We start from the raw sequence: 21531 nt of genomic DNA, 5'->3' as shown, positions 1-21531 counted from the left end.
ATAAAGCCCATATAGAAGCTGCTGGGTGGGGGAATGGGAAAAGAAGGGCAGCTTCTAAAACTTAAAAAAACCTAACAGGGAGTAGAGTATGCTTACTTTAAACAGACCAAACAAAACCTACACTTTTCTGAATATCTGAATACACACTACGGAAACAATGAAAAGGTAAAAATCCCAGCACAAAGAAATGGGGTCAGTATTACAGACTGTTACTGCAAGTGTCACCAAAGTTCAGAAGGATGAGCAGCACATGTTCTACTTCCTTTTAAAAACTCTGTTTCAGATACAGAGGATCAGCCTTGTGCAGTTGCTTAGTGAAGAGCAAAAGGTTGAACTAATTACACCAGAGAATAAATTCCCTTTCATTCTCTCTATTTTGTCAGATAAAAGCCCATTTAAAAGAATTTCTGACACCTTAACTTCTGGTTTTAGACCTTGTGTCTATTACTGCATGCCACACACACGTACATAAAGCTGATTACTGTGTGCACAGATATGTATTGCTGACCACATTTTGAAAGGAATTCTATTTTTTAAAAGAGCTTTCATTTCACAGTTTAATAAGGTGTTCCTCTCCCTTCACATACTCAACATTTTCTTCTGATATCTACCAAACAGTTTGCGTAGATTCTCAAAAACATGTTCAGATTTTTCAAAGGCTGCAGAAGTTCAAGTGACCCACTAAAAACATGTGGGCTGACAATAAAGAAGTTGGGAAGTTTTCTACACAGAACTGCAGCACCATCAGGGACCGTGACATACACTGTTCAAGCCTACGAGAATTAGTGCATGCAAGCAGTTGTATCCTCCTAGTGTTTCCATCAGCTTCAGTGAACTGCTTGTACAGGGAAGTTCTTTGTGTACAACAGTATTTAATGGACCTGCCCTCAGCTGTTTGGTTAGGAAGTTTCAAAGCACACATAATCTTTCCTTCTGCAGGGAAAATTAATAGCAATATCTTGCAGTAGGATAACACAAATCTTAACTCTTTCCAGGACTTTAGTTTAGCTTTAGCATTCTGTGTATTTACAAAACATCATTAACAAACCAGGTTTTGGCTTTGAATTAACTGTCATTATCTGTGACAATCTGTTCATGATAACTCATCAAGTCGGATTCAAGACCATGGGCCTTCAGGTGCTTTCAGTTTGAAAGTACAGCTCCCACAGAGTCAAAGAAAGGCGGAGAGATAATAGCACACCACAAAGCATTATGAACTGACTGAAGGTTGCAAAATGAAGAAGCTGTGTGGGAACAGAGGAAAACAACTGAGCATATGCCCTTTTGTACAGGCACGACCGTACATTTCAGGTAGTTCCACTTGTAAGGACCTTTTTTCCATGAAAGAATGTTACGTACAAGATATTCAACTAAATTTTAGAAGCAGGCTCCTTTAAAATGCAAGTGAAGCACTGAAAATTTACTGAAAGCTACACTGAGACATGTATACAGTTTTTTGGTGGATGAATTTTAAATATTTTAAATTCAAGATAGTTAACGTGGTAATCCTGAATTACAGACATATTCACATCTATCTCTCTCCAATTCAAGTCCGGAAAGGATAATAACTTAAATCATCTTATGCAGACTTTTAAATGAAGAATAGGTTACATTCTGTCTTTGTGCTTGACAGTACAATAAAATTGAGACAGGGGACATTAGGGAAGGATAAATAAAACACTAAGATTTGCATCTCAACTTATTCTATGCATAGTATTAGGCATTCATTGGGCCAGTGACCTGGCAACAACTGACAACAGTGTATGGACCATATGTCTAAAGTGCCACTGAACCATATATCTTAAGTGCCACATCATGCAGACGCAACAGCAACACACAGTAAGATGGGCAGTCCACTCATATGCTGGCAGGGTCCTGGGTACAGCATAAGAAATCTTGGGGCAGGGAACAAAAGACAAAAAAGCCCTTGAAGCAACCAAAAAGCTGGTTAACACAGGTGGCAAAAGGAAAACTTGATGCCATGATGTCCTTGGCTACAAGTAGGAGAAGAATCATTTCCAGCCAAAAGGATGAAAAGAAGTTTCATTTTCTTTGTGCTATCTATTAATAAGTACATAGTGACAGATAAATCAGACCACATAAAATCACCTTAGCACATCTAAAAAGAGTAAACAAGGCTCAGCTAACTTGGTTATCATGAACTAGCCAAAATAACAGCAATAACTTGTAATCATAAGAAACCAGGAAAATTATGAAATAAATTACTGTTTTGGAGATGTTTTCTGATGGAAGAGTGTTTTTAATCAGGGTTTTTTAATAATACTGACCTGTAGCCTCTGGGCAGGCAAATGCAAGTTGCCTGGAAGAACAAGTACTAAATTAATCTTTCAAGGAGTGCAGTGAGTGAGTTCCCATGAAGTGGGAAATGGAAAAATCAAGGGTTTGGTGAAGCAGAAGATACATACACTCAATGCATTGCCAGGTCTTGCTTGTGATGTATTTATTTGGTTTTTATTTTATTTTGACAAATTTGGTGGCCTTCTACAACGGTGTTATGATGATGATTAATAAGGGACATCATCTGTCTGGACTTGTGCAAAGCAGTTGACGCTGTCCCAACATGACATCTGTGTCTCTAAACTGAAGAGACATGGATTTGACTCAACGGATAAGGAACTGGCTGGATGCTCATACTCTAAGAGTTGCAGACAACAGCTCAATGTCCAAGTGGAGATCAGCGATGAGTGGTCAATATTGAGATCAGCTCTCTTTAACAACCTTGCTGGTAACATGGACAGTGGAATTGAGTGCACCTTCTGCAGGTTTGCCAATGACACCAATCTGTGTGGTGCAGTCAACATGCTGGAGGGATGGGATGCCATCCAGAGGGACCTTAGGCTGGAAAGGTAGGCCCATGCAAACCTCAAAGTTCAATAATGCCATGAGCAAGATCCTTCACATAGGCCAGGACAATGCCCAGCACAACTACAGGCTGGGCAGAGAACGGACGAAGAGCAGCCCTGAGGAGAATGACTTAAGGCTGTTGGCTGATGAGAAGCTCACCATGAGTCAGCAACATGAGCTTGTGGCCCAGAAAGCCAGGTTGCATCAAAAGAAGTGTGACCAGCAGGTTCAGGGAGATGATTCTCCCCCCCATCTACTCTGCTCTTGTGAGACCCCACCTGAAGACCTGCATCCAGCATAAGGGAGATACGGAGATGTTACGAGTACAGGTGTCAACAGGAAAAGGGGAACTGGCCTTAAGCAGAAGGAGGGTAGATTTAGATTAGATATTAGGAAGAAATTCTCCCCTGCGAGGGTGGTGAGGCCCTGGCACAGGCTGCCCAGAGAAGCTGCGGCTGCTCCCTCCCTGGCAGTGTCCAAGGCCAGGCTGGATGGGGCTTTGGGCAACCTGGTCTAGTGAGGGTGTCCCTGCTCAGGGCAGGGGGGTTGTAACTAGATGATCTTTAACATCCCTTCCAATCAAAACCATCCTTTGATTCTGGTTTCCTCTCTATATTCCCAGTTAAAAATAAAATTCAAAAAAACAGAATTCATTACCACCTTCTATCTAAATGACAGTTTTCCCTTGCTGCTTCTCCCTAGGTGGAAGGTACCAATGTTATTTTTAAAACTGTGTACTCTACTTCTTCCCGCTCATCCCTCACCACCTCAGTTCCAGTCTTTGGCACTACGTGTCCATCACTGAAGTCAAATTGAGTAAATAATTCTTCCCATTAAACATGATGGTAGTTGACTTTCACCTTTGTCTTTTACAAGGGTAACTGATTAAGTACAGTGTCTATATGTAAACAAAATTATATTTCATAAAACTGTAACAGAGCCAAAAAGCGAGCATTAAGAGATTCACATATACACTCATCTCTTTCCAACTCTGAACAAAACAACATGTGCTGAACATTAACCTAAACTGCTCTAATGTACTCTGTCATATTATAAGTTTACTAACAGTGCCAGTGAAATTCTAGTAGAATAATTAATTAGGCAATTGCAGGAAGGATTCTAGGAGGGAGCTGCAGCACTTACAGACACTGCATATAAAGATACCTAATTAGTCAGATACTATTTCCAGTAGCAAATAATGCACATAGTTTGCTATTGCAGTTGATGTGCATTTTATAAAAACATGGAAGCTGTTAAATGGTCTACATGATAGTTCAGAAAAACCCAGAAGTTCTGTAAAACCCCACAACAGCAAAAAAGAAAGAACCAAGAAATCAGCACCACTTAATAACCCTCCCACATGCACACATATACTTCCAGTTAATAAATTACAGCATTTGACCAAGGCAGGAATATACGGACGCAAGCAGTATCATTAAACCATCATAGCAGCAGTTAGGACTGCTAGTTCTACAGTCCCTGATGGCTTTCTTTTTCTCACATGTCCTTCTTTCTCTCATTTTTGTTCTTTCTTAAAATTAATATTACTTAATATACAAGTGACACAAATTGAAAGACAATTGGTAGATGTAGTTAGGATACAGGCTGGATCACTGAAATGGATTGAACGGAATATTTGTCAGACTAAGCTTAAATGCAAGGACAACCCTTCACAATTATGATTACTAAATGCTGTAGTTATACCACTGGCATCCAGGATATCGTTTCTCTTACAAGCATTTTTGTAAACGATCATTAAAAATCAGATAACATGTCCTAAAGTTGCATGAATCCATCTCAGAGCTATATATTTGAATTGCCAGAATAGTGGAGCTGCTAACAAGTATTCTCACATTAGCCTCAGGAAGCAGCAGGACTGAACTGCAGTTCAGTTTCTAAGAATTTAAATTTTCTGATACTGTGTTTTAGGAATTCTGTCAAGGATTTTGAATCCTGTTGGGAAAAATCAGATACACAGCTGTACTCTGGAAATATGAAACTGTAGAAGAACCTTTTGCAAGACATTTCTATGCAAAAGCTGCTAATCTACAGATTCTACCTACAGACAAGAGTTTTTCTCACAGCAGCTTGCTCCAAAAGTAAAACAATTGCCAGAATAAGTGTAAAAAATTAATCAGCACAAAATACATGGATTATTAACATACCCACCCACACATAAACAAACTACAGAAAATAAAAACATCCGGAGCCTGGGAAATTGCCAAGAAAAAAAAAAGAGGAGGAAAAAAAACCCACCACAAAACCAAACTGACTTAAGGGAAGAAAAAACATAAGGTCAGGACACCTTCTCTTTGCCTCCCAACCTTTTAGGAGTAGGTTGGAGAAAAGCCATCAACCACCTAATTCTTCCAATTCTATAAATCCTTATGGAAACTACTTTAAGCGGCTACTGCCAAAACTTCCCTGTGTAACACAATTACAAATAATAATACAAAAGTAATTCTGAAGAAATTGAAGCTGCTTTAAAGAAGTATGATAGCACAGCTCTAAAGTGTAACTTCTAAATAGCACATTCTGCTCTTGTTTCAAGCTCTGATTAGGTTCTCCTCCTCATGGCTTGGAGCCTCAGGAAGGGACAGAAGAGAGTAGTGTTTGTTTTCCTTTTCAGCATTTTTTTTTCATTTACAATTTAAACAATAGCATATTTAAACAGAAATACTCTACTGAGGTTTTCTTAAGAATATAAAAGACAAAACCTAGCCAGAAGAGGAAATAGTCTCCTTAGTATATCAATTTATGCTACCTACACTGAACTCTCAGTGAAGCAATATGATATGAATTTAAATAAGTTCTTTTGGGTTGTTTTTTTACAATGTATATTAGAGAATTAAAAGCAGGTCATTTTGTTTTCCAACTCTTAAATTTTCACTGTTTCTATCAATACATCATTACAGGTTAGCCTTTGCCTTTTCAAAAAAGTTACTTTTTACTAATAACTTGCCACAACATAAAGTACTAGACCCTACAAGCCAGCAAAAACCTTAACACTGAAGCTTCACATTACCATGTGTCCACTGCACGACTATCCCATACATATAAAACACTCTCACTTTTACATAGTTCATAAACATTCAAATGCTCATTCCCACAGCTGACAGTCCCCAACAGCAGCCCTTCTTTCCTCTCAGTTCCACACCCCCAAGTAATCCCCCTCTCAAGGCCTGGCATCAAACCATATCCAACAAGCCCACCACCACATGACAGCCAATGCAACACCTGACCCCATGACAAACATACGAGATCCATTCCGCTGACTGCAATGAGCATGACACCCTTCCCATTCAGCCGAGAATATCACCAGTTCCCTGCAACTGGGAATGGGAAAGAACCTCTGTTGCTGTCACGGAGTGTCACATCACTTCTAGGCCGAAGACCGAGGGCAGCTGCCTCACTTGGGTGCTCCCCCACCTCCTCTGAAGCCAGATGAACAGGTTGAGGCGTGACGTTATTTGTAATAATGCCTTGGGGATCCCGGACAGCCCACAGTGCTGCTGCTGTGTGCTGAATTCCCATACAAGAATAAGCATCGCTAAGTCTATTGGCCAGACTACTGACTGGTACAAGACTATCTTGATGGATCCGTGTCTTTTGGGGAGAGATGGGCTGGGAGAAGGAGAATGACTTGATTTTACTAGTTTTGCTTTCACTGATGTAAGAGTAATAACAGCAGCAATACCAAATTACAACACATCAGTTGTGATTTGTTACAACACATTACAGCGATGCTGTCTCTCTCCACAAAAAACTTTATTCTTCTTAACAGAAACAGAAGCTCAAGAGTAACAACATTGTCACATTATGGAGCCTGAGAGTTTCTTTCACCAATTCTCTTCTCTTATATTACACCATAAGGGTAACAAGTTTAATGGCCATACCCAGAACAAGAAACTAACACTCCTGACTCTCATTCCCAAGATGACATAACAGTTCGGGTACCACAATCCTAAGAACAAGTAGGTAGACAGTATTCTAGTAAAACTGCCAACAAAAAAAGCTTGGTAATTGAATTGCAAATTCCTGCCAACTGCGTAAAAAACCCCCGCAATAACTCATTGACCCATAAAGTGAGGTACAGACAGACATAGCACTGCTTTCCCCAGTCTGCAGATAACCTCAGTTCCTTGGCAGATGCCACAACTTTGAGGAGCAGCTACTTAGGCAAAGCTGACCCCGTGTCACTTAACAGGATTCAGAGTACCTGGGGGAGCCGTGACTGCCATAGCAACTTAGGAAGCCCTGAAGCAAAGGTAGCACAGTGGTATCAGAGACTGCGGTGGCAAAGCAGGAGGGACAGACCAGAGATGGTCAGTTCTCAGACCTGGAGGGTACCAAGCAGCAGCTGGAGGGTCAGGGAAGGAGAAAGCACTGTAGGAACCAAAGTGTTCTGGGAGACGGGGAACCAAGCTATGGCTGTAAAGGGCCCCTGCATGTTCGCAGACCCAGTCTTACAAAAGGTTTTAGGACTGCACTAATAGGGATGGGTCTGGGTGTGTGTGGTGTGTAACAACCACAAGGGTCTCAGTAAGGGATCACCCTGCGTTTCACTCACAATTCCCTGCAACATCTGCCTGGTTATGAAGACTGGAAACAAACAAAACACACAGAGAAGAAAATTAAATGACAAGCAACAGATAAGGATCTCCACCGTGTGCCTACGACACCCTACAACTCATTTGCACCATTTAACGATTGCATTCTGCTTGTATAACAAGAAATCCAGGTTGCTGCTCTGCCCTGAGGCAGCAGTAGTTACACACAGTCTCCATCCGGCTCCACTGATTCTAAAACACAAGCTATACACCACAATTTCAAAAGTAACTACCACCACACCTCTTGCTTTTTTTTAAATAAATTTACCTTCCTTATTCTGCTAGCAATATTGGCAAGTCCTCTGGAGTACAGACCAGCCTTGAAGGTTGTCACATACAGCAAATTCAGTTTACCAGTATAATGCTATTTAACCCTACATAGAATTAGCTTTGTAAATTAAAACCAGCAAGTATGGCTGTGCACCACAGTTTCCTGCTTTCTTCATCTGCTATCAGCAAAAATCTAACTGCCTCAGATGCTGTCACACTTACAGTTTTACATTGCAGGGCATGGTTACACACAGTTACACAAGGAACCTGTTAAAATAAGACCAGAAAAAAACCCCAAAAGCCTGCCTGTCTCCTAATGGCATTCAAAAAAAAAAACCAAACAAAAAACAACCCAAAACCCTAATATACTACACATCATCCACATTCACTTTATTTTCTGGTTAGAAAAGTAAGGATTTGGGATTTCAAGTTGAAATTCTCAAGCTAGAAAGATAGAGGAAACTAACTTTATACCATGCAAATGAACAACACTGCAATCACACCTGCTACCCCCTCTTTTCTAACTACATAACTGAGAAGTAAAACAGACAACCAGAAACAGTATATAACTCTCTACACATACTTCCATTTCACTACCTGAAACAATGAAAGAAAACAGAAGATGACAACCAGATGCACGTTTCATACAATAAATTCAGGATCAGTATCTCTAAGTAGATATATACAAAGGCTGACAGAGGTAAATTAGATCTTGAGGGAACAAAGAATTTTCTCATATCTAGACAAAGTTCTCCTACAGATTTTCCAGGTGACCATAGCTGCAGACATAGGCAGTGAAAACGGAAAAAGAAATTTCAAATACCTTTTCTGTTTCACCCTGCATGAATCTCTGGGTTTTTGTGTCTGTATGTATAAAAATATACTAAATTCAGAGCAGTTGTTTTGCAGATTCGAGAGCCGGAAGCACCTCTGATATAACTTCACAGTGAAAGTTGCCTGAAAAAGATAACTGCACGTGTACTGCATACATGTCATCGCTGCCTCCCCTTTCCTTTTTCTTTCTCATATCTGGCTTCAGACAGCTTATCTTCAATGGTCTCCTAATTTGCATTTATTTGGTGAAATGTAAACCCACTTTTGCTACAGGCAACTCCCAAAGTCTTTTTTTACATTCAGAACCTAGTACTCACTTGAAAAATATTATTTTTTAAAGTAACACTTAGTATTGGTGTCTTTTCATAAACATTCCAATAGATTGCATTCCCCTAATTCTTCCATGTCTGATTTTGTACCTTTTCTTCCAAACTCTTTTCAAACTGCGCTTTCCGGAATCTATGACGACTCAGACCTCTTTATTGTGTTAATTTTGTGGTTTCGATTCAGCCCAAACACTGAATTTTTTGCAAAATCCAGCAGTTTCATTGGAATGTCATCATTAATTTATTCAAAAGAAAATCAAATCACAGAAAGGAAAAGCTCTTTTCCACAAAAAATTATTTTCTCCACTTGAAGGTAGAATGCAAAGTACCTCCAGAATTTCATTAGTGATTTTTACCTCTGAATAACTTTAAGCAACTGCTCTTACAACCAATTCTGATAAGCAATGGGAATTTGATGTTGCATTCAACTCTACCACTCATCTCTAGCATCTTTTGCCTGCTGCTTGTTTTCTTTCCCAACACAGCAGAAGAGCAACAGGGCATGAATTGATTGCTGGTGAGCTCAACTGCATGTACTTGTTAAAAGAATTTCCATAACTGGAAGTTTATAATTGCTTGTAATCTTTGTGAACAGAATATTTATGCTCAACAAACTTTCTAACAGGATTGCTGTTATGTTTGACTACAGTTTTCAAGATACGAGATTTACATGAGAAAAACTGAAGAAAAATAAAGGTTTTCACTCAAAGCATTAACAAACTGACTATACTTTCAGGAAGTTTGTATCTTCCACTCCACATTACCTAATTTAGAGAGGGAATGCTCAACTTTGAAAAAAACACATTTGATTGTGTTCAGGCTGAGAATGAGGAAGAATTTGCTGTGGCTTTTAGTTCTTTAGAAAACTGCTGTGGATGCTGATTGTTTTGAGTTTTTTTAAAAAGGGGTGCGGGGAGCACAGAGTTAGATATTTTACCAGAACACAAAATCCCAAACATTTACTAGTTTTTTAGAACTTTCTACTGAGAAATTTTTTATTTCCCCCTCCCCACAATTGTGTGATTATATGGCACAGACTGCTGTCATTTTAGAAAGAAGTAGTCTTAAAAATTAGGTACAAAGGGCAAGAACTTGCAAAACTTCATACTTAGATGATGATATTTTAATAACAGAAATTCCTAAGTCGCATTCCTTTAGGACACTACGTTCAACACCTCCTAAACTCAGCAACAGATTTCAAATATCGGCCAGGAGAAAACTTAGAGGAAGTCTGCTTTCGTCCCACAGACCTTCACAGTTAATCAGAGTTCAAGCAGAAAAATACCATCAATGAATCACAAAATGGTCTCTTCCTCCTACCCCAATGTGTGGATTTTCAGAAGTTAACAAGAAACAGGGTATCCGTTTTCCCCCTGCACTCCCTTTCATCTCATTGAGGCTGTTACTCCCTCCTAATCATTGCCGCCTGACAGACAGAGAGCTGCTCTTTCTTCTTGGCGATGATAAGAATGAGGAGTAGGACGTGAGTATGTTTGTCCCCACAGGAACACTTGAGACTCCCACATTTGTGTCCCTGCTATGGGGTAAAGTTTGCCACTCCCCACAATTACCTCAGCATATGCAGCATTACTGAAGTAAAATAAAATAATTTCATCATGTGCATATGTCTAAACACACAACAGGCTCACACAGTTAGAAGACAGAAAAGAGGAAGAAAGACACTTGGAAAGGGGAAAGTCCCAAAGATGCTCTGAAGCTGTAGTAACAGATTACCATTAAAAAACGTCTATGTAATTTACTGTAGTTCTTGCTCTCTTTTCCATAGTGGAAAGTCATGTTTATGGAGGTTTATAGAAGCTAACAGCCTAGGTCTGCTATGACAAATCAAGAAAGCCCAGAAGTACTAGTAAGAGTTAGTCTCATATGTGCAGACATACGTGCACACACATGCATCAGTAAGAGATGGCACATACTTCTTTAAACTTTGAATGGCTTTCTTAAAACCAGTATTACTGCATGTTATTTGGTACATTATGTGAAACACAAAGTCATGATATAACATATTTTTAAAACAGTTTTATAGGCAACTGTTTGGAAAAAATCCATTTTATTTATTCTCAATTAGTTTAGTCAGGAGTAAGTATTTGCAAAAAGCTTCTACAAAACCTAAGAAAGCACTCAGGAAAAGCAGCAGTTACAGAGAAGAGAAAATATTACAAATGCCATGACATAGAAGTTGTTTTAGAGTAAGTACTTTGTTCTCAGACCACACAGTCAAACACAATTACTGAACGGCAAGAGAAATGTAGGGGTAGCTTCTCTTATTTTCAGGATATCAAAACCACATTCTCTTTGCAAAGTATTTTTTTTCTTTGTAACACAGCCTAAATAGGCCACTGTATTGACTATATTATGGTTTTGGATATAAGAAATATTATGCTATAAAGGCAGATATTTAGCCTAAACAGCACAGTACATAAAGCATATTCCCCCAACATGAGAACAGTTCCACTTTGTACTCACTCTTACAAAGTTGTCAGGGAACAAACCTCTTCTGCCTTTGAGCTGTCCTTCCCACCAGCCTCCATCATCTTTCTTGATATTGGTGATTACGTCACCTACAGTGATCGTCAGCTCATCATCATGTTGAGCTTTGTAGTCAAACTCCACTATCGCCTCCACTAAAAGAGAAACACACATATGCATAATTATTGACAGCACTTATTTAAACATCAATCCAATTATATATTTTCAGTGAAAGTAATCTATTCAGCTTAACCAAGACAGCACATCAAATAGGCAACACGTAACGGTAACATATTGTGGGTAACTGCTACAGAAGAGGCCAAAGAAAAAACCAACCAAGCAACGCAGTGCTGCCCATCACAGTTAAGGCAATGAGTGGTACACATTTTTCTTTACCGTTGAAAGGAAATTAATTTGTGATGCTTCAGCTCTGGCAGCATTACAAAGCTTATTTTTATTTCTTGGACGTTGTTTTAGCTTTTGTTTGCAGGACTTCTAAAGCATTTTATTTCTGGAAAGGCTCTCAAATCCCTAAGCACCCTAAGACACGACACTTACTTTGGAAAATACATCACTATTAACCTAAAGTGTATTTAATAAGGATTGCTTGCATCATATTGAGTTTCATGGTTTGTACAGAAACACAGAGCTTTGCTGTATGAACATGCTCTCACAGGGTTTCAAAGGGAGGCAAATTTACTTTCACTTGTGATTATGCATCAGAGATCTGAAGATGAAATACTTCTATTGCTCTGAATCTCTGCTATCAATGTGCGTGTGCTGAGCTCAGCTAGGATAGAGTTAATTTTCTTTCTAGCAACCAGTGGAGTGTGTTTGGGAGTTAGGATGAGGGCAGTGCTGATAACACTCCGATGTTTTAGTTGTTGCTAAGCAGTCAGGGACTTTTCAGTTGTTCATATTGCCCTGCTAACAGGAAAGTGGGGGCACCCAGGGAGCTGGGAGGGGACACAGGAGGGACATGTGACCCAAACTGGCCAAAGAGGGTATTCCATGCCAATTACATCATGCTCAGCATAAAGGGGGCTGGTGGGGGATGGAGCACTCAGCTCTAGGACGCACAGTTTTGGGGACAGTCCAGCTTCAGGACAGCTCTGAGCTGCACGGCCTGAGTTGTGCAGTTCAGTGAGACACTGCATTTGCTATAAAGTCCTGTTATTATTATATCTACCTCTCTGCTATCCCAGTAACCTGTCCTTGTCCCAACCTGCAAGGGTCTGGGTTTTTTTCTTTGGTTGTCTTTTCCCCCATCTTCCCAGCCGCCACCACTCTCTTAGAGAGCAGCTACATGGTGCTTGGCTCTCAGCTGGGGCAAAACCACGACAGTGTGTTATAAGCTTGCTATCATTACATGGTTGGTTGGTGTGTCCTTCTCTTTTCCTGAGAGGACTCCCCATCCCTTGAAACCATGCACACAACAAAGTTCCTGTAGAGGATTAAGCAAGTCAAAGACAGAAGAAATACTTTGGAGAATCAAAAAGTCATATTTGTAAAGCCTTATTCCTTTTCTTCAGAGGAAAAGCATGCCCCAGGATGTTCCACCAAACATTTAGCACTTTAACCATCGAAAAAGCAAAATGAGAACTACTAACAGGCATCTGCTTTCTGCACAAATGACTGTACTATGTAAACCTTGCAAAATGTGGCCAGCAAACACGCTATACAGCTCAAGTAAAGCTAACCATTATACCACAGACACTAAAACGTCTCTGCCTAAATAACAGGAGCCCTGAGGACTAAATTTAATTAAGCTGACAGAAAAGCAGAGTTATTCCTTTCCACCCCCAAAATGTCACAGAGACACAATGCTGAACTTCTCCCTCCCCCAGAGACTGCAAGTCATAGCCAAAAGAGCGTTCTGACTTTCGGATACATCCCAGACACGAGGCTATGGCTGATAATATTAATCTACTGATGCTTCTGTGAAGCCCAAAACCATTACAAAACCAGTTCACAAAAGGCATGCTAAACTACATCTTGAACAGCAAAAGAGAAAGACTGTCATCACACATTACAAGCTGATGCGCAAATGGAACTTGAAAAATTTACCACTGAAACTTAACTGAAAAATCAGAGTCATTCAGGCTGGGAGAAACCTCAATCAGCTTCCAGTCCAAAGCACACCCAGCTCTGAGATCGAACCAGGCTGCTCAAGGCTTTGTCCATGTGGATCTTAAAAACAGCCAAGGACAGAGGTAGGGCATGCAGGGCAACCTGCTCCACTGCTTGACTGGGAGAAAAGATTCTTCCAGTCAAGTCCATCAGAACCTCTCTTGTTTCAGTTTACATCCATTGGTCTTGCTGTCCCACCATGCACTGCTGTGAAGAGCCTCAAACCATCTTTCTGATAACCAACCTGAAGGTATTTGTGACAAAAACAATGCTGGTACCACCGCGATGCTGTTGCTGAGGGATGCTCACACAGCTTCAAGGCCTTCTCTGTTTCTCATGCTGCCCTGACAGTGAGAAGCCTGGGGTTGCACAAGAAGCTGTGAGGGGACACAACAAGCAAGCTGGCCCCAACCAACAAAATGAGATATTCCATGACATATGACATCAGCAACAAGCTGGGGAGAAGGAAGAAGGAGGGCCATTTGGAGTTACAGCATTTGTCTTCCCAAGTCACCATTATGTTTGATGAAGTCCTGCTTTCTTGAGATGACTAAACATCAGTTTGCTGCTGGAGCGTCTGAACTCCTTATTTTGGATTGCTTGTATGACCAGCACTTGCTTTACCCATTGTCTTTATCTTAACCTATGAGTTTTCTTGCTTCCCAATCCTTCTGTGGGGGAGTGAGCAAGCAGCCCATGTGAGGCTGAGCTGCATACTGGGGTTAGCCCATAACACCACGCCCCACCACATTCAATTCACGAGGGTCTTTGGTTTTCCTAACCCTATCCCTACATACACATTCTAGCTTTGTCTCAGATAACTTCTCCCTGCTTTCACATCCTTTACTCTTTATGTTAGATTTTTGTCAGGAGCTCCTTGCTCATCCATGAAGGCATCCTACTACCTCTGCTTGTCTTCCTGCTTGGAAGCAGCTCAGCTGGATCCCTCTTTACTCCACAACTGTCTTGAGTGGAATTTTCTAAGCAGATTGCTAAACAAAACAAAGTCTTCCCTCTTCAAGTCCAGGGTTGCAATCCTGGCTTTTGGGTTTTTTTCCTCCTCCTCTCTGTATCCTGAACTTCATCTCATGATCGGCACAGCCAATGTTGTTCTCAACCATCAGATCCCCAAACTTCTTCCTTGTTTGAAAGTACAAGATCCAGCAGTCAACACACCCCAGAAACCTGAATTGCTCACACCCAGCACATAAGCTAACAATCCCTCCAGTAGATATCAGGGTGGTTTAAATCCTCCATGAGGGCCAGATGAGCCTTATTCCAGGTCTGTGAAGAAGGCCTCATCAACTACTTCATCCTGGTTAGACTTTTAGACACACACACCACAACATGATCCACATCAATCCACCCTCTTACTGTAACCCACAGACTCTCAGGTTGTTCATCACCTGTCCCATAGCTGAGGTCCATACATTTCAGCTGCTCTGCTGCACAGACTAATTCCCCTTCCTGGCCTTCCTAGCCTATCCTTACCCTTATCTACTGCAGCACCCCAGTCACATAAGCTATCCCATCTTCACGATCCCAATCAAATTACAGCTTTGCAACTGAACATAGACATGCAATTACTCTTCTTTGAACCCCACACCAGCCATGCTGATTTCCCAGAAAGAGTACAACAGTTTTCCCTGTAATTCTGAAAGGCGCTTCCTCATTTATAGAGATGCATGGGAAAGGGCCCCCTGCAGTCCTTTTTTGTTGATTACAAGGTCCCTACTGTTTGCATGGCCCCACACATTTCGTTTGCCAACCTGGTCCACTGCTTCCTTTCAAGACTGCTGGCTATCCTCTCCTTGTTGCATCACTTCTACTTTAAAGCTCTCCTCAGCTAGTTAGCCAGTCTGTTAGTAAAGATGCTTTTGCCCCACTTAGTCAGGTGGACTCCATCTTTTCCAAGCAATCCTCAAAAAGGGTCCCATGATCATAAAAATCAGTACTCTGATTTTTGCACCAGCTGTGCAACCAGTTGCTACCTGCAGGATCTGTCCGTTCCTCCTCACACCATTCCCTCTCACTGAAAGGATCAAGGAGAAAACAAGTCAGGCTCCCATGCCCTCGAGCATCACCCCAGAGCCATACAGTCACAACTGACACCTTCCAGATCACTCCCTGCAATATCATTGAAGCCTACATGAAAGAGCAGCAGGGGGGTAGCACTCTGAGGGCCAGTCAAGCCTTGGCAGTCTTTCTACGCTGTTCCAGATCCAAGCCCCTAGCAGGCAACAAGCCTCCCTAGATGACAGGTCGGGTCAGTACAGTAGATGGGAGCCTACAGCCCTCACAACTGCAAACTTCCCTACTATTATCACTTGCCACTGTCTCCTGGTGCTCCTGCATGGCTCCAAATTAGCCGACATGGGTGTTCTATTGAATGAAGCACCTAGACCCTCACCACCTACAAGAGTACTGTTCTGTAACTGCAGATCTGGAGGTAGAGCAGGAGCCTTCCTTCCAGTGTCAGAATTTACAAACTTCAGGTCTCCAGACTTGCTATTCTACAAGTCTCTAATCCTATTGCAAGAGGCACAGATTCTGCCTAACTTCCATTCAGAAAAGTTGGGGTTTGGGGTCTTAAAGCCTCAGGGATTTAAAAAAGATCTGGAAAGATCAGCTCAACCATCCAACCGATTTTTAAACTCGCCTAGTTGCCCTGCAGGATACCACCACAACTATAGAGCAATTCCACCCCACATTTGGTGGAATTTCTGGGCTCCTTCTGTGCCAACTGCTACATAAACTAGAGAATCTGCTGAAATACCCATTCCAATTAAAGCACACTCACGTACACATAAAACCTCTTAAAGCAACCCAACATATTTCTAAAATATGAAGTAAAGTCCCTAAAAATAGCATAAATATTATCTACATATGCACACTTTACCTCAGAGAAATCAGTAAAATTGGTTAAGAAGTTCTATTTACACAATAGCTCTCCAAAGACTACTGGATTCAGGCAGCGGCACCAAGGTACAATGACTACTTTAAGTCTCACACCAATTAAAAAGGCTATCTCCACAGGAAACAATAGCATTCAGGCTCCAAAAGGGCAAAATAAAGTCTATTTATCAAGATATTTCCAATTTGGTTCAGCCCCATGAAAGACCTTTTGAGAGCGAGGCCCTATATCCTTCATTTTAAAGCAGCCTACTAGGATGCACTTGCTTGCAGAACTCAAAGTTTATACATTGTTTTTCTAACTGCCAAATCATTTCTCCTCCCTACTTTGGCAGCTTTTAAATCTTACTCTCTTGCTGTAGATGCAACTACATAATGCTTTGCTCTCCATTCTCCCTAAGCGACCAGGAGGTAGTTAAGAAAGCTATAAGGGGGACATGGCACTAGAGCAGGGATTTGGGTTGGCTCCAGCTACTGATTCTTCAAACACTCCTCGATGTTCAGACTGCAGCATAACATAATGAATGATGGCAAACAACTCTTCCCACTTTTCAAGTCCCATGCTTTAAAAAGAGTTCTAGGACCTGTTGCTGGACATGTAGTTTTCACCTAAGACGACTGTAAAACTGACAATTTCATCTTCTTATTCATTATGTTCTCGCTTATGAAGAGAGACCAAAAGGTTGGCCAGGGCTGTTTGGTTGACTCTACTGTGGTTTGGATAGGCTGGAGGCACTGGTGTTATCTTCTTGAAATTTGTCTGCCTTGCACTAATTCATAAACAGACAGCTGCAGCTGTTCAACCACTTTTGTTTTACTGGAAGTTAATTAAACAAACAAAAAAAACCCCTTTACCCTGCAGGCTCTTCTCTGTCTGTAAAAGTTTCCACTTATTGAAACACACATATAAATATTTTTAAAGGCTGTCTCCTCTCTGAGAATTTGATTACTGTAACATAAGTGTGTGTAAGCTGTCAGAGATATACGAGTCACCAAAAATGGACCATACAAATCAAGATGTTTATAATTCTTCAAAGGAAACCAAGAGCACAGTTTGGAAAGAGGAATAAGAGCACACCTAACAAATGTGCAGATTGTTACAAAATGATGAGAAGGTACTTGTGAGATCACTAAAAAGTCTCATTTATCACCCTACTGAATCTTGCAGAGCATATAGCAGGTTAAAAATGCTTTATAAATATATAGTTCCATGCAGTTGCCAGTTTTAAATCCAGCTCATCATTAACGCATGCTAAATGACACCACCTTCTCAAACTATGTTTTGAAAAATTAATTCTGATGGTCAAACAACCTTTTTTGTGTCTTTTGAGGTATTTTTTTTTCCACGGAAGCTGTATTGCTACTGGAGTCAACACCGATCCCAAAATCCTCAGAAAAAAGCAGATCTGAGTTTTGCTCCACACCAAAGTACAACACAGCTCATTCCTGAAGTGCTGTGCTAGGTTTCTCCTCAGGAACTGGGCTACAACGGTGTCCCAGTTTGTACAATGATTTATGATGTGAGAAAAGGCTCCATGGACAGTGAGCTCAAACTAATTTTTATTTGTTAACCAACAAAGGCTGGTCTTAGGCCCAGCTCTGCCAAGGTAAACAGCTTGTTAGATTAACAGCCAAAACCCAAATCCCTTTTAAGCCAAAAGCAAAATAAAACAGCAAAATTGGGGCAGACAGATCTGGCTTCTCTTTTTGGTATATTTTTCTTCAATATACTGTACTCCACAATGCCTGAAAGTCTAGCCTGCCCCAGATTGTAAACTGTAGCTGGTAGACTCTTTCCGTTGGAAGAAGGCATTTTTCATGTTAGGAATGAAATCCAATATCAAAAGCTATTCAAGTTATTTTGATCTAAAAGGGGAACGTTCATTCCCATGCCAACACAATCAGCTATTGCTAGCCTTATATTACCATCAATCCAAACTGTAACATAAAAACCTCATGAAACAGAATCAAAGCTCGTTATTACCAACCCGGCTGGAGACTGTCACAGCACAACTCATTACTGCAATGTCAGGGATGAAGATTTTTTCAGTTTAGTGTTTAGCAGCTCAGGTTGAAAATCATAGAATATCCTGAGCTGGAAGGGACCCATAAAGATCATCAAGCCGTCCACAAAGGGCCCACTAAGAGCACACGACTTTTGTGCTTCAAAATACAAAATCTAAAGTGTTAATGCTGTGAATGAGGAATTGAAATGTAACCTCTCAGCAATATTAAAAGTAAACACATTTGGGAAAAAAAAAACACTGTTGATTAAAAGTTTAACTGTTCTGACCTTTTATTCCCCAAATTAGTCTTACAAAACCACATGAAATTATTTTCCTGATTATTACATACATTTTTCCTACTGAATAGTTTGTCTTCTTGCCACATTTTAAATTAGAAATAAAATTTAATCTCTTTAAACTCACCTAGTCAGAATAAGCATTTGTTTTATAATGCCACCAATATTTTAAGACAGAAGCGTCTCAGTGTATGCTATTTTAAATTATTGTACAGTGTCTTTCCAAGCAAGAAATGAATCAAGAGAAGAAACAGAGATTTGCTACTGTGCAAGAAAACCTACGTTATTAAATCAGCTTCTGGTGACATGTGAAGTGTGTGGGCACAATGGAAGTGTTATTAACGTCTTTGGCACTATTCCACCCAAGTAACAGCATCCATATGGCAACACCATGCAGCAGCATGGTTTCACACACAAATGCAGACCTGAAAACTAGTGTATAGTTAGACTTGACAGTTAAAGAGTTAAATGCTTCTCTGAGTTTTCTGTTTTCGCTTTTATTAGTTACTCTGCTTCATATGAATGATAAATACATGTTGCATTGACTTACCCAAAAACCAGAACTGAAACTAGACAAACTACCTTCATATATTCCACACTAAACCTTTAATTTAAAGTTCAAATTACTTTTCCTCAGAAGAGTGTGCAACAGATCTTTTGCCTTTTGCATAAAGCTAACTGTTAAGAAATAACATGACACTAACAGCACAAACAGGCATCACACAACAATTCTACTCTTATGTCACAGTCTGCATAAGCCTCTACAGGAAAGTCTCAGTGACTACAGTAGGCTTCATGTTCTCTACGACCTATGGTAAGTTATCAAGTATCAAAACCTATTAATCGATGCAGTGGAACGCACTGCTTTTCTGTAATACCACATTTCGCTTGTAAAAGTTACAAAGGTTCATTTGGTAGTGAATAATAGTTTATCACCATTTTCACTGTAAGTACCTTTTATAACTGGTTAACAATCTGGCCATCAAAATCCATCTGCCTCAAAATTTGCTAGACAAGGCCTTAGTTCAGAAGTGCTGTACTGTTTGAGGCACTGAGGTGGTGTATGTACAAGACTTTTAGTGCTTATGGACATATTTTAAACCAAAAAAAATAGTATTTTTGCCATACAACATGCTGCAATCCAACTCTTAGTTAAGACATTAAGAGCCACTAGGAGGAGAAAAAAATCAGTACCTGTAATTAGACCAAATGACAAAGCACAATTTACATTCTGAACTCAAATAACTTAAAAAAAAAAACCAAAACCAAAACCCCACAATGCCAAAAACGCCACAAAAAAAAAAAGCCAAACCAACAACAAAACCAAATCTCAAATTACATTACATTCAATAGTACTAGAACCGGAGGAACAGAAGGCCTGAAGACCAAGTGTGACCTACAAGGCCATTGTTTTCTGGACTGCAGGATCACTGAGCAGCTGGCAGGCCAATCACATATGGGATGCTGTGGTACAAATGCATTTGAGGATGGAGGAGACAGACTCATATGAGATCAGGCAGAATCTACTGCAGATGGCACAGCACTGATGAAAGGGGAATGTACTGGTGTAACCACTGAAGGCCAGTCTGGGGCTCCAAAATCCCACCAACCCAAAATCATCACAGCTATTCCAGGCATCAGCTATAATCTCTCTACAACAGTCATAACTAAATGATTGTTCTTCTGGGAAGAAGAGTTCACATCGGGCTCTTCTATCAGAGAAGAACAGGATTTGTAGTTCATCAAGACCCAACTCTCTCAGTGTCATTACATCTACAACTCTAGATGAAGGAGCCACTGAATGTCCTTTGAAGCATCACTCTACCAAGAGGAAATGCCCATTGCCACATATTTCTCCCAAAACACACAAACTCCAATTTAATGACAGCAACAACAGTTTAAATGTAGATTTCAACTGGGATTTTTAAGGCTTCATGAGCTCTTCTAACATCTTTGGAAGAAAAATATTAATCTGAACATTTTGCATCTGCTCAATTGAAAGCAGTTATTGAAGAACCATACTGTTCTTTGAAAATTTATTCCAAAATGTGTTAATTTTAAAAATTGTCTTCTTTTGCAACACTTATTATCAGGAACAATACCCTTTGCTAAAAGTATCTGCAAGGATTCAGCTTCATGAAAAAGAACAGCTCAATGTGGAGAAAAACAGTATCAGAAAGAAGACCTGTCCTATTCAATCTTCAAGAGGTTAAATCCATGCTACATGATAAACAGCAACTTCTCTGCTAAGACAACAGCTTTCAGTTTACATTATACTTTCCTATTTCCCCTTCAAAAACAATGGGGGGAAAGCTAAAGGTCATAGTCCTAGAATAGCATCTTCACCAAATCTCTCCGTCAAACTGCAGAGCAGTCACAGAAGGGGCCACCTAAATCACAGTGCATATGGACCTTTTTATTTTATAGTCCCAGTCCCTCCAAAAGGCCACAAATGCTCTTCACCCAGTCTGCACACTCGTTGCAAACACAGAAAGCAGCCACAGAGCACTTCACACAGATGGGAAGCATCTGAAAGGAAGACCCATTGCATGCAATTCACACGTATGCAGGCACAGAAAGAGAGGAGCTGTGCAGTGGACCCCAACCAAAACTTGATTTGGAGGACAGAGTGAACACTTGGCTACACGCTGTCCCGATGTGACTCTTCTCTGGGAAGCAGCAGAGTCAAAGCCACACCAGCTGTCATAATGCCTGATCTGTCCTCCAGGAAAAGAGGAGAGCTGGTTTTCTGTTTTTCAAAGAGGGATCAATATGACTGACTCCAGCTTTTAAA

At 40.5% G+C, this 21531-nt stretch overlaps 1 protein-coding gene across 1 annotated transcript in view; it reads right to left on the bottom strand.

Annotated features, from left to right (window-relative positions):
- The window catches only part of SH3KBP1 (SH3 domain containing kinase binding protein 1), a 233214-nt gene that overhangs the window by 195042 nt on the left and 16641 nt on the right, over nt 1-21531 (bottom strand). The window contains exon 2 of the mRNA XM_084262660.1: nt 11390-11547. Within this exon, the coding sequence (XP_084118786.1) occupies nt 11390-11547 (158 nt within the window). The remainder of the gene's footprint in view (nt 1-11389; nt 11548-21531) is intronic.

Source organism: Gallinula chloropus (assembly GCF_964237585.1).
Source record: "Gallinula chloropus genome assembly, chromosome: 1".
Taxonomy (NCBI): Eukaryota; Metazoa; Chordata; class Aves; order Gruiformes; family Rallidae; genus Gallinula; species Gallinula chloropus.
This window is presented reverse-complemented; position numbering and strand designations above follow the sequence as displayed.